The sequence below is a fragment of the Haemorhous mexicanus genome, chromosome 13 (assembly GCF_027477595.1).
Source record: "Haemorhous mexicanus isolate bHaeMex1 chromosome 13, bHaeMex1.pri, whole genome shotgun sequence".
NCBI lineage: Eukaryota > Metazoa > Chordata > Aves > Passeriformes > Fringillidae > Haemorhous > Haemorhous mexicanus.
In genome coordinates this window covers 2090231-2103786 of record NC_082353.1, presented here as the reverse complement: position 1 = coordinate 2103786, position 13556 = coordinate 2090231, and the positions used below count along the sequence as shown (strand labels likewise).

The window sequence follows — 13556 nt, the reverse complement described above, 5'->3', positions numbered from 1 at the left end:
TGTGGAGCAGGCAGAGGGACAACAGTCAGGGACACTCCTCACTGAGGCACCTTCTGCTGGGGCTAAGGGACCGACAGCAGCCTGAGGAAGGAAGGTGCCCACAGCCCTGCACAGCAGATGCTTCTCTTTTTGAGCTGTGGGGCTCAAATTCTTCAAATTAAAGTTCTACAAGAACATATTGTCTTGTCCCTTCTACTGTTACTCTCAATAGATCTGTCCCCAGCTGGGAGAGGTTAAAAGACTCCCAGTAACTTTATGCCCAGCACCTTCCCTGGGCATGCCTGTGAGCCTTCACTGCTGTGACAGGAAAGGTAATGGTGATGATCTCTTTCACCATATGCATCTTTGGGCGGCAGTTGTTCCAAGCATGCTCATACACTTTAACATAAATGGAAATGTACCTTCCAACATGAATAAAAAGAGGAAAAAATAGTCCTGTTTTGTAGTAAGAATTTCAAAATGAGATATTAATTCCTGGAAGGCCCCCTGACTCCTCCTCTTGGTTTAGGGCTTTTTTATTTGTAGAGGCACTAGACTATTTTCATTTAATCTCACACATGTATTCATTAACCCCAAAGACTGCCAGGGGACATTCACAGGCCTGACTTTATTGGATCTATCAAAATTAATTCAGCTTAGCTCCCTCCCAGCTTATAAACTACATCTTATTTCCCCAATTAAAATACCCTTGGGACAGAAAACCCTTCATTATCTCTGCATGTACCTGAATGGGAGAAGGTCTGTGCCAGGAGGACAGGCTGGCTCCATGTACTCACCCTGAACCGTGATGCACAACCACAGCCACGAGGTCATACAGGCAGCTCTCTGGGCCACTGTTTTCAGGCTGTGGTAGGAAAAAACAGAAACTCTTCAAATCTCAGTAGCACCCTGTAATTTGTAATAAAGACGTATGCCATGGAACAAATTGCTTGCAGGAGGCATCAGGAGGTCTTCTTACCTCTAACAAGTAGCATTTCATGTCTAGGCCTCGCAAGGGAAACTCAACATATGTATCAACCTTGTTTCTCAGATATGCTGTCCAGTGAAAGCGTTTCAAGTGTAAGCATAGCACCTACAGGGGGGGCAGTTATAAAAGGTGTGTTAGAGGAGAGGGCTGAACTCGATGCTGGACACTGCAATAGGCATGGGGAGGAAGAGGTCTTGGTTGAACCATTATTTCCTTTGACATTTTGTCACACTGTTATTTCTCATGCTTATACAAACCTTTGGTAGTTTCTGAATCCAGAATTTTTTTGTGGACTTCTGTTTCTTTTTGCATTTGTGACACATGTACAGCTCTGTCTCATCAAGTTCTTCCAGGTCTGTAAAACTGCGAAGACAATCTAGAAAATGCAGATACATCAAGTGGTTTTTGTAACATGAAATACAACAAATACAGCAATATAGGTGTGCTCATCTGGTGCAACCATTTTAGTTATATCTAGCTGAGCAGCAAAAAAGCTGTATGATGTTTTAATACAGTAACACGTTGTAACATGTAACTCCCCTGTTCCTGAAAGCAGCTAGAAGTAGTTTGAAAGAAACAAACATGCATTCCCAAAATCTCCATCTTCCAAACAAGATTCCATCCAACATTCAGCAAAACTGCTTTCAAACGAAGATAAATAATTTTCTAACATAGAATATTCAACTTTTAAAGCCTGTTTGGCTTTAGATACAAAGTGAACAGAAACAACAAGAGGGTTTTGTTGAGTATTTCATGATTTTCATCAGGTCTATTCACAAATTTGTAAAAACGAACATCCTGTACAAACCAAAGTCAGTAACAGTACTGCTGCCCAACCTGCTGGACTGCATTGATGTGGTTTAAATGCAGAACCCCCAAGAGCCACCCTCACTGTGGGCATGAGCACATGCGTCCGAGGATAGAGCCCCAGTGACCACCCAAGGGCAGCACTACAGATCAGTGTCTGGGAAGAGCGAACTACATTAGAAATGCTCTGATAAGAAAGAAAATCCTCTTGGGCCCGGTATGATTTCATTAGCCAGGCACTCTTACCTCGTAGCGTGCACATTGGTCCACTTTCTTGGTTTTTAGTACGTTTATTTCTGAACTGACTTGGAATATCTAGTGAAAGGTCTAGAAAAGCAATGATTTAAAAAACAAAATTAGGGCTGAATAGAGCAATGCCTAGTCTTTTCAGGCTGACACACTGGGTCCGTCATGTGACATCTAAATATATCGAGCTTCAGATTTAATTTTCTGTTCTAAGTCACACAGTATTTGGAACACAAAAGGCAGCATCTTACCTAGGAATGGGTCAAACTTTCTAGATTCAGTCCCACATATTAGGCAGTTGACTTCATTTTGAAGAATGCCTCCAAAAATGGCAGTGACAACAGTAGACGCTCCATTTCTAGACAAACCACATCAGAGAAGTACAGTCAGCCAGAAAGCCTGAGCTGATTCCCAACCAGTCCAATGTTTGGTGCTCACACCTCCTGCTGTTGGGCTGAGCCAATGAAACAGGGACTGGGTGCTCCAGGCAGAATGGGCACTGCAGCTGCCCAGGGGCACATCACATGAGTGTGGTGCCTATACTGCTTGATCTTGGACCTAAAGAAAGGGTGAACTGGGGGGCTGTAAGCAGATGCTCAAAATGAAAGTGTTGTGGTGCAGCTGGGTGCATTTCTATAGTGGAGCTGTACTGGATGCTCATACAGGTCCAGGATTTGAACCCTGTAATTAAGATTTCATCTGAAACAAAAATTCTTCCTTCTTTGGTAGGTCAAGCATATTTTGTTTTAACTCTACACCCTTTCTTACATGTGCTTTTGACTTCTTTGAGCACATTTCTGCACTTCACTGCCAACGGCAGCTAAAGTTGCATTAAGCCATGATAATGTGCATTGTTCTCTAAGCTTTCATTACTTTCCTACTGAATTTTTTTAGCAGATTATGTAATCTGCTTCTCAGAGTCCAATTTAAAAAACACACAAATTTTAAGTTATGTTATTATACACTACTAAGACTTGCAGAAATCTGTGTTCTTTGCCTGCACTCCACCTACGTCTTTACAGCTCATCTCAACGCTTCCTGAGTAAGAGGAAATAGCTGCTCAAATGGACTGGTGCACAAGAAGAGAGCATTCACAGCCTATTTATTACTTTACTGGAAGCATTAAAGCGCCCTCATAAGAAGGGCAGCTTACCCCACATCACTGCGCCAAGACAAATTTACAGTAGACAGGTGAACAAAGATTAAATTTTCCTGGGATTTTGACATCCAAAACACTGACAAAACAAAATCAGTTTAGATTTCAAATATATGTCAATTCTCCAAACATTTTAGGATTCTTCTGGGGGATTTTTAAGCATCAACAACACAACATAAATGCAGTTGAGAGCACAGTCTGAACTTTGTTAGGCTTTCCCTAAAAAAGAATCTATAAAATCCTGCATCTCAGGCCTGCTTACTCTGTCCTAATCAGTATAGAAGGAAAAATCTCAACTCTAGTTTTCGGTAGAGAATTAAGGACTTAGGGACCAAGTGTGCAAGCTGATCTGACAACTTTCCTTCCTGAAGCGAAATAAGGTTTTCTCTCTTAAGATAAAACACAGCTGGGACAGAGGTCAGAAAAAACAGTATTCTGAGAAATAGAGAAAGAATAGTCAAACACCCAAATTACACCTGTTTCAAGGTACACAGTAGCATGAAAACCAAAATTATGCACAAAATAAAGCACCAACTGTAACTGTCAAGTGATACACGAGATCATCTGCTGGAAAACTGACTTCAAGCGCTAACTGCACTACTCAGTCATTTATCCAGGAGGTCTGCTCACAATTTAAACATCAAAATCGCTGGCCATTGTTTTCACTCCTGCAACATTCAGGCTATCTATCACCCTAAGACAATTATATTGTCTGGAGAGAAGAAAGAATTCTATGGGGTATAGAAAATACAGTTTTTTATTTCTGAAAGACAAGTGAATTAAAATGTCTTTACAGCTCAGCCTGTATGCTCACTCACACCTATGAAAACTGCTGATCTAAGACAGTTTTGAAGGGACACAGATCGTACAGAATGCTCATCTTCATAACCTACAGTTTTGCACTGCCTAAAGTCAGAAGCACTGAAGAAAACTTAAAACAAAGAACACTGAATCTGAAATTCCACAGCCACCACATGCAGACCCATGCAAAGGCATGAAGGCTTTGAAGAAATTAAAAACCACTTCTTACATGCAACATTTGTTGCTTGCAGACAGGTTAGAATTTTCTTGCAAGATTACTGAACGTGAAACACCGTTGAAGCCACCCTGGAGTTCCAGGTGTAGATGGTCCAAAAGGTAACGCATGAACTCGTGGGCATCCTGTTGCTGGTATCCCCTTAAGAGAAAAGGAAACAATAACAAAATTGCTTTAGAGGCAACACACAGCAAGCACGAGGATCACAGGAAAAGAACCTTTTCTTCTTTAATCCTACCGAGCAGACTTTCCATATGTGCTTGGTACCAAGAAAGTTTTTCAAGTAGCCTCTGGAAAGACACGGCAGTGTCTGTCCTGACAAATTAAGTGACTTTGGTCCTTTGCAGCTCGCGCTCTCTGCATGCCTCTTGTGAAAATGGAGAAACCTTTAAGAATATACAATTCAGATAGGAAGAGAAAGCAGCAGGGAGCAGCAGACACCTGCCACGTGCTCACACAACACACTGGGCCTAGCGGTGCAGCCACACTGTTATCTGGCCTTACCAGCCCTGCCTGTGCCAGGGACATCCCAGGACTGTGTCCCTGTTAACAATGGATGGCAGCAGTGGTTTCTCCTCTGTCTCCTTTGGTACTGACTATGATTGATTTGTGCCTCAGCAGAACTGCTTTGAATCTCATTCAGACAGGAGACTATTTGTCCCTACTTTGAATCGGCCACAGATGAAGGTCAATATATTGTAATCTCAAACCTGGTAAGATTCAAAAGAAAGACACCACAAAATGTATTGTTCATGAGGGATGTAGAGTCAATATTTCTGAGTGGTTCTCATTTAGTCCCTGATCCCACTCACTTCAGCAAGTACAAGTGTTTGTTTGTCTGTTTAGTCCCCTCCTCAACAAAGGCAGGAATTTAGTCTCTAGGTTTGTATTCTGCATGCATTTTTCAGCATCAGTATGAAGTCTGAAATAATTAGGATGAGAGCACCATTTCTTCTAGGATGAGATCTACAGCCATGCCCAGAGTTGCACACTTCCCCTGCATAACTCATTTTCTGGGAGAGGGAGGTAATGATGGGGATATTCAGAGCATCTCTCGAGCATTTGGATTTGGTAGGACAGGGCTCCAGTCTGTGGAGCTGTACTGTGGCATCAGCAGCAATGCTGCTCAATCACCATTATTATTTCACCACTAAAAAACCTTACCGAAAAGAACAGAGAAGCCATCAGGGTAAAACATGCCTTTTAAGTTGTTTAAGCTGAATCATGCATCAAATTCAACAAACAGCTGCTGTTCACTTGCCATTAAGCTGCACACTTAATGACAAAGTATGACAAGACATGTAGTGAAACACTGAAAGCTTTGTGCAACACTGACCTAAGTACGTGCAAGTCATTGTAAGCCTAAGCTACAGAAATCCCTACATAGCAAGAGCTGGCTTCCCCTCTACCTCCTGTCCGTTCTCATAAACTGCTTTATCAGGCCTCCCCTTCTCCACCTCACTACTAAGTGCTGGCAGTAGCTGTCAGATAGGAATGTCTGGAAGACAAATACAAATGGGTATATAAATGCGAGTGCTCAGGGGAGGGAAAAATCCTGTAGGATTTGAGGCAGAGTACCCAGAAGGGGAGAGAAATGCTAACGGACTCACTGCAACAGAAATATGCAATGTGAGGCTGATGTACTCAGTGAGGAACACAGATGTGTCCAATGAGAGTATTGCCAAGAGATAACAAAATAAACAATTTTCACCTTGTAGAATTAGAGTAATGCTTTCTTCCAAACCAGCAGCTTTAAAATAAATCAAGGAGTCTGTATCTAGACACATGGGCAGCACTGCCTATCTTTTACAACAGAAAACCCAGCACCCAGAAACACTGCTGTGCTTCAACAGGCCACAATCCTGTACAGCCAAGATGGGACTTTTTGTCCCAAAGTGGCAAAGTAATTATATGTTTGTTAAAACAAAGTAGTATAACCAAACTCTGCTTCAAAGCTGCATGTTAATTGTGCAGGGCTTTGAAGTTGCTACAGTAGCACAGGATTTGATTAGGTTACTGAATACAGATTTCTTCAATAACCACAGACACAACCACACTAAACAGCCGAAGATTAAATGTATGGAAAGTCTTTGCTTCAGACACCTTTTCAACATGAAATTCCCCCAAAAGAGCTTGGCACACTCGGTCTGCAACAAATAAATCTCAGGAATTGTTCCACATTGTTGGCTGTGCTCCTCATGCATGTATTAATACTTGCATAGAAGTATGCTAATTATAGATAGAAAATTCTTTGGATTTGTTAAGATACATAATTATAAATACAGATCTTTAAAAGGACTGATATGGACAATGCACTGTTTAAAATAAATTATGTTAGAGCCCTTCAGCACAAAGCAGAGTCTGAAAGTCTGCTTGTATAATAAAACTGATGTCCATCCACCTGAAGCAATTCAATTCAAGCCCACTCCCAACACTTTTTCCCAGTAGCAAGAGGATAGGATATAAAGAGGAATACCAGGAAAATAGAGTACACTACTTATACAGCAGTAAATCAGCAAAACACACATCTTGCAACTTGGCATGAGGCTGCAGAACTGCCCTGCACGCAGCGTAAGGGCAGCCAGGGAGCAGGAGAGCCCAGAGGCCCTGCAGTTGGGCCTGTAGCAATTACAAATGGCATTCTCCACTCCCTGCTGCAGTGGAGGCACAGAGGGCAGCAGAAGCAGCAGCTTCTTCTATAACCCTCCTCAGGGAGAGCAGCACGCACAGTCCTTCACTTTAACAAACAAAATCTCATTGGACTAAAATAACTGAACCCCTTTCCAGCTGCCCCTCCCTTGCCCCACCATTTCAGGCTCCATAAGCACACCCCAAAGTGGCTGGTGTGCTGCTAAGCAGGCTCCTGGCTCCATCTTCTTCCACACATCTGTCCATCTGCCTTCTCCTCCTCATCTCCCAGGGACCATACAAGACACAACTGGAATTTCAGCATCATTAGTTTTTAGAACATTCAACTAAGCACTGAACAAATTCAAATTTTCTCCCTACATCATGAGGGAGTAGGGACATGCTAAAAGCAGCTGACTATTCTCCATTTGATTTTATGAGTTCCCTTATTCATTAATTGTGGACATGCTCCCAGTAAACTGGGAATAAAAAGGGAAGAGGGAGAACCCCAAAAAAGAGCACTTTTTCTTTTAAAAGCTATGATAGCACCCACAGTTGAAAATTTGCTTGAGGAACTTCAAGGAACAGGTTCCTCACTTGGTCTAACAAGAATTATGGAGAAGCCTGTAATAGGGACACTAGCCCCAGACATAATGGATGATATTTCTTTGACTATAATGTTTTGGTCACTGCTGGCAACTACTGGTATTAAACTTCCTTGATTCTCATAAGCAAAATGAAACTAGCTATGTGAAGAACAGAATAAACAGATTTGTGTTGTTTGGGTTATTCATTGAGCAGATGTATTCACAGCATCTTTTCAGCAGTGCTAGAGATATAACAGGGAAGAGGATATCTTTATTATGTGAAAACATGGAGCCACTGCATGGCTTCCAGTGGTTTTGGTTCGCTAATCTGAGTTTTTCAGTTAACACACCAACCAACATAGTGGGTTTGGCACTCATTAGAATTATTTATTCATTTTTTGCTGCAAGATAAGGATTAGGAAGAGAGCACAAAGCAGGCTCAAACCTTTAAAGGATATAAAGAAATCTTTATTAACCAAACTAAAAGAAAAATAATAAAAAATCAGAATAAAACCTTCAGAACATTTCTCCTCCTTCCAACTCTTTCTTTTCTCTCTGACAACATAAAGAGACAAAATGTGGTATTTTCAGTCAGTTTATTACTTTTAATACTTCAGTTTGCTTAGGGAGAGGAGTCTTTCTTGCCATGTCATGGAGATTTTTTCACAAAAAACAGTTCTTTCGTGGTTTTAATTTTCACTGATTGCTACCACCTGGAAATTAACAATTGTGAAGTCTCTCCTACGTTTTGTAGTTTTTTCACAATTGCTAAAGTGGGTCATTTCAGTTTATTGGGGTGCAATTTTGAGGATGAACTGTTTTAGTACAGAGACCAAAGTTTTCTTTATCTATTCTTGGGAAGCAGAGGTCTCTTCTTCTATCCCTGCGGCAAGGTTTTTCATCCCTTTCATTTCTCTCTAAGCTTTTAATCAAATTACAGTTACTTCAACATGTGCTTGCTTTAGTATTGGTGCTTCTGCTCATGGCTGTGGTCAGAACACTACATCTCTCCAAGGCATTTTATGAGTTATAGGGAAAAAGAGTCTGATGTTTTTTTATTTGGGCTTTGCATTAGGAAATGGTTTTTTGTTGTTGGTCATATGATTTCTGCCAGGCAGTGGCTGCAGAGGCTTGCAGCATTGCTTTCAGCTGTTTCAGCGCTTCTGAACTGGGATTATGTTGTTGATGGTGATTTCACAGAGGTGTATTTCACTTTTTTAAGTGGTTTAACAGGGTGTCAATATTTAAAATTAGCTAGCTGATTGGTTTTGTCAGGTCCAAATGAAGCTGTTACGGTTTTTATAGGGAATTACTTCCGTAGTTGGTGGATTTTTTTCCTTAACTAAAAACCAAACTACGATAAACTATAACAGCAACTTACCTTCATCACAATATATCCTAACAGATTTCAGTGCTCCTTTGAAAGAGGTTCAGGGGTCAGGACAGGGAGACCTTAGAGAGGAATGATACTTGGTTTTACTTGGGGAACCTTCTTTACCACTTTATCATCTGTTTTGTAAGTATGGGCCCAAAATGCTTATTATGCACAGAGCTTTTTTCTTACAGCCCTTATATCATGTCCAGCTGGTGACTATTGTATTTTGAGAGAATCAAGGAAGTTTCAGCCAGTATGTTTGCATTTAGACCTGTAGGTGCTGTATCTTTTTTAATCTGACTACATCATTTTCTTATTGCAGCCAAGCCCAGATTCTGTCAACACCCTGCACCTGGCAGTCAATAGCTTGATTCCTTTGGAACACTAGCTCAAAGGTACAACTACCACTGTTTCTCATGTGAGATCTCTATCCTCTCTGAAACTGCTACATGTGGTAGAAGGGCAGAAAGAAAAAGCAAACACTAGTGATGAACAGAAAACTGTTGATCAAAGCAAAGATCCTTTTCAAAGCACATCTGTAGGCATATGGAAAGCTGCACAGAGTGCATCCTGTGAATGCAGCCCATTTTAGAGTAAGACACCAGCAATATGCGGTTGCAATCAAGAATACCGTTATGTTTTTTAAAAACTTACCTAAAATTTGGCATAATTTTCCAAACAACGTAAAATAAAGACTCTGGACTAAATGCAGTTTGGCTTCCTTGCCATAAAGCACAGAGTGTCTTTCTGAATTCTTCCACAAGTGAACTGTAAAGAAAGTAAGAGCTGGTGTTTAATGTGCGTTTGTTTACAACCCTTAGAGGTTTACTTGTTCAATGGTACAAGTATCAAACATTAGCTGGGTTAAGACTGTAACGACTAGGTATCCTTTCCAGTAGCTTCAAAGGTTTTACATCTAAAATCCTACCCACAATTGTTGAAGACACACAGATTTGGAAAACTGTATTTCAGACGATCAGGATGAACTCATGTGAACACCTACGCACTGTTTGCCATTTCAGTGCGGACTCTGCTAACATCATCCTTTTAACACTTGCTCAAGCAACCTTCAGATCGTCAATCACTTAGTCCTGAACTCTCTGTAGTAGTAGTTGCAGTAGGTTGACTTGCAGTCACATCCTCATGACCCTATTTTAGCTGGAAGTCAGTAGCATAATGTCTGCAGCACATATCAAGAGGACTTCTTAACATGATTTAACGTGTCACACTCCAGCACTACCTGATGTATCTGACTGCCTCTCCCTGCAGCATCAGACTTGTAACAGCAAGCTGCAAGTGATACGAGTTTCTTTCCTTGTAGACAATTATTCTGTGCCTCTGTCCCCTGTGAATTGTGCAAGATCAAAAGTGTCCAGTGGCCCCAGCAGCCCAAACTTGCTGTTTCCCGCACAGCTAAGAGCTCACAAGGCACACACAGCTTACACATTGTTATCCCCCTGGCTCCTGGTGTGGTAAGTTCGCCGCCCTGCCGTCTTTCCATTCCTTAGCTCCACCGCAGGCAACTCTTTGAAGTAACAGCAAAACTGCTGAATGTTACTAGGAAAAATGAAACAAGAATTAAATCCTTCAAGGGCAGAGAAAAAGGATAATATTATGTATTCTGGAGCTTGTTCTTTGAAATGCATAAACACCACTTCATGCAGTGATACAGGATGGCAATCACAAACAGTTCAAGAGACAAGAAACACTATAGCAAATACCTTCTGTCAATAACTCTGCAGATCCGCAAATATCACTGTCATCCCAGCTTCCTAAAATAATTACATTTTGGCTCTGCTTTGTCTAAGAGAGCCAGACTGAGCTATCATTTCCTAACAACCCAGACTTGCATTTGCTGAGAAAGTTAACTTATTTTACTGGCCTTGGCAGTGAAGGGCCACTCTCCTGGTCTGCCAAGGACACAGCACGTTTCCTCTGGAATGCTGTACCACAGGATATGCCTCACACCGTGAAACACAACTTTATCGACCCTTGCACACCCACTCCTGCAAATTCAGATATGCTTCTGTCCAGTGAGAACATGCCAAATTCACCTGCCCAATGCTACAGCACACGAGCCCCCTGAGAGTGGTGGGAGAGCTGGGGAAGGTACCTGAGTGACTGAAGGATTGCATTCATGAAACAAGTGTTCCCCAAGTTCCGAAGGCCTGTGGCACAAAGGGCAGTGGTGCTTCCCTAGAATGAGAACAGTTAGGTTACAGAAAGATTTATCACTGCTCCACCACTTCCCCCCTCCAGAGCCATCACTGTTGGATCAAGCACAGATCTGAACAATAACCAACTCACTGAGTGCAGCTGCAAAGCCAAAGCAACCACCTCAGCAGCTCAAACTGCCCTGAAGCTCCATCTTGACATGAAAACTCTTTCTTACTCATTCCTGTCAAGAGAAAACTCTACTATGTCTTTTCCTGTGCAAATAAATCTAGAATAGGACAACACAGTTAATCACAGGCTCTTATTGCCAAGGATTTGTGTGTATGTATGTTAAATATTCACACTCCAAGAGTGTTAGTGAGAACTGAACAGCAATTTCCCTACAGCGCCTTTAAAAAATCAAAGTACCAATCCTCATCCATCTTTTCCCACGTCTAATAAGCAGTGTGGCCACCTACAGGTTGCTTTTAAGTCACCAGCACTAGTCTGAGTCTCAGTGGGATTCTGTGGTGGCCAGAAGGGTTTTTGAAAGACAAGACAACAGCATTTATTTGAAATAAACAGTCAAGTGAAATAAACAGTCAAGTTAGACTGTGCAAAGAAGAGGCACATAGTTGAAAGAAGAGAAGCAAAATACACACACCATTTACAGCCTAGAACAATGAACCCACAGATGTGCTTGCTTTTTGTCAAATTATCTCCAGTGCGGGTGGGGAGTAAAGGGAAAAAAAATGTGGACAACACTGCATTTATGATTCTAGAATCTGCAACATTTGAACACATTCCACTGTCCACAAAACACCACACTGGAAGTTCATCAAATTTCTGGGCATCATTCATTATTCTAAGAGAATTTAAGAGCTGGGCTTTTAAATCTTTTAGTGTCTCAAAGTGCAAACACCACAGTGTCCTGAGCACATTCTTTTCTCACTCTTGCCCCAAGTGCCACAGCACAGCACTAATGCAGCATTGCCCCTGCAGTTCAAGATAAGATTCAATATGCCAACAATAAAAAAGAAGCTGTTGTTAGAGGCAATATTGAAGTATTATTAAACCTGACAAAACAGCACAGAGTGGGAAGAATAAAATAAGCATTTAGTTCAAGCTTTCTAAGTCTGTCTTGTCCCTATCTAAATGTTGCCTAGAATTTTTCGTTTGGTTTTTACTGGCTTTCAGTTTCCCAGACAATGATGCTCTGTACTGCCATAGCAAGAAAGCCCCACTATTTCTCCTAGGCTTCCTCAATCTCTGCAAGACTGGGACAGTGCAGGAAGTGCAGACAGCACATTCAGAAAACCCTAAACTGACTGTAGTAGTGCATTTTTTAAAGTAACTAAGCCCCTCCAGACTTTGCCAACAGCAACCAACTGCTTTGCTCCACCCCAGGCTCTTATTCCCATTCCCATCCCCTCGGGCAGTTGTTCCTATGGCCGAAGGAGCTGCTGCTCCAGCTCCTTTTGGTGACACCACTGTTCCACAGCCCAAAAGCTCTGCTCCATCTCTCCCCCATTTTCCCAAGGGTGAAAATGAACCAGTTGAATACACCTGGGTCAGTATCTCCCCTTTCCATCCTCAAATTCTGGGAAAAATTATGAAAATAAGAAATTCCCATAATCCAATCTGTGCAAAAGAGACATCTGACTTGAGACATTCTTTGTTTGGAAGAAATGATGCAGCCCTTCAGCCATCTAGCCAGGGCTGGATCCTCCTCTCTCAGGTGCTATCCTGCAGATCTGAAGTTAAAATAGCAGGAATATCAAATGAGGAGAAGAAAAGCTTAAAAACAGTCCATAGTTCCTCTTGAAAGCAAGTTTTACTGAGCTTTTTTAAAAAACTGGTAACATTTTTTACCTTTTCCTGACAATTACTCTTAGCCTCCCTCAAGAATGTACCTCCTCCTTTGCCTTCTGCACCCGGGACAATAAAAACCCAAAAACCAAAAAATGACAAAAGCTCCTTGCCTGCTCAGAAAAGCAAAGCTCCATCTTGACACGAAACCCTTCTAAAGCCCAGGAAAGCTCAGTCTCCATCAAGAGAAATGCAGCAGAGCATCAGCCATGTTTGTGTGTGAAGGGCCTTTTTCAGGTGTGTGGCCAGAAGACGCCAGAGTGCACCAAGCACAATTTGGGTGTAGGCCAACTATAAATATCAGCAGGTTTACAAAAATCCTTTAAACTCACTGTACTGGATCTGTTGTACTTACATTTACTTTCAACAACTTGCTGTTCAGAGATGAGTTTTCCAATAGTTTTCTTTTCCTATGTCTGTCTGATGTAAAGGCTGAACTGTTGGAAAACAATTAAAAGTGGTTATTTACCAGAAAAAACAACATATTGTGTGGAATGGACCAGAGAAAATCAACTCATGTTTAACAAAGTGATTCCATCTGTCACCAGTTGTCCCTGACAGCAAACAGGCTCCCCATTGCTGCAGTATGAAATTGGCTGCACCTCCCTCAGGGCACAGCCCCACAGCCCACCAGTAAGTTTATGCAGGATGTTCTGCTTAGCGATGTGTGCCTTCAAGAGTGGCCTTAGTAGCTACTTGTCATCTAAAATATTCATCCTTCTCCTAGGTAA

The 13556-nt window shown here is 41.7% G+C and overlaps 1 protein-coding gene across 6 annotated transcripts in view; it reads right to left on the bottom strand.

The window, feature by feature from the left end:
- Positions 1-13556, bottom strand: part of USP3 (ubiquitin specific peptidase 3) — a 47137-nt gene that overhangs the window by 3750 nt on the left and 29831 nt on the right. For all 6 annotated transcript variants that reach the window (XM_059857835.1, XM_059857838.1, XM_059857836.1 and 3 more), the window contains 10 exons: positions 13181-13262; positions 10916-10998; positions 10246-10359; positions 9457-9570; positions 4207-4353; positions 2272-2378; positions 2021-2101; positions 1225-1343; positions 959-1072; positions 777-844 (listed from right to left, as the gene is read on the bottom strand). In XM_059857835.1, the coding sequence (XP_059713818.1) occupies positions 777-844; positions 959-1072; positions 1225-1343; positions 2021-2101; positions 2272-2378; positions 4207-4353; positions 9457-9570; positions 10246-10359; positions 10916-10998; positions 13181-13262 (1029 nt within the window). The remainder of the gene's footprint in view (positions 1-776; positions 845-958; positions 1073-1224; positions 1344-2020; positions 2102-2271; positions 2379-4206; positions 4354-9456; positions 9571-10245; positions 10360-10915; positions 10999-13180; positions 13263-13556) is intronic.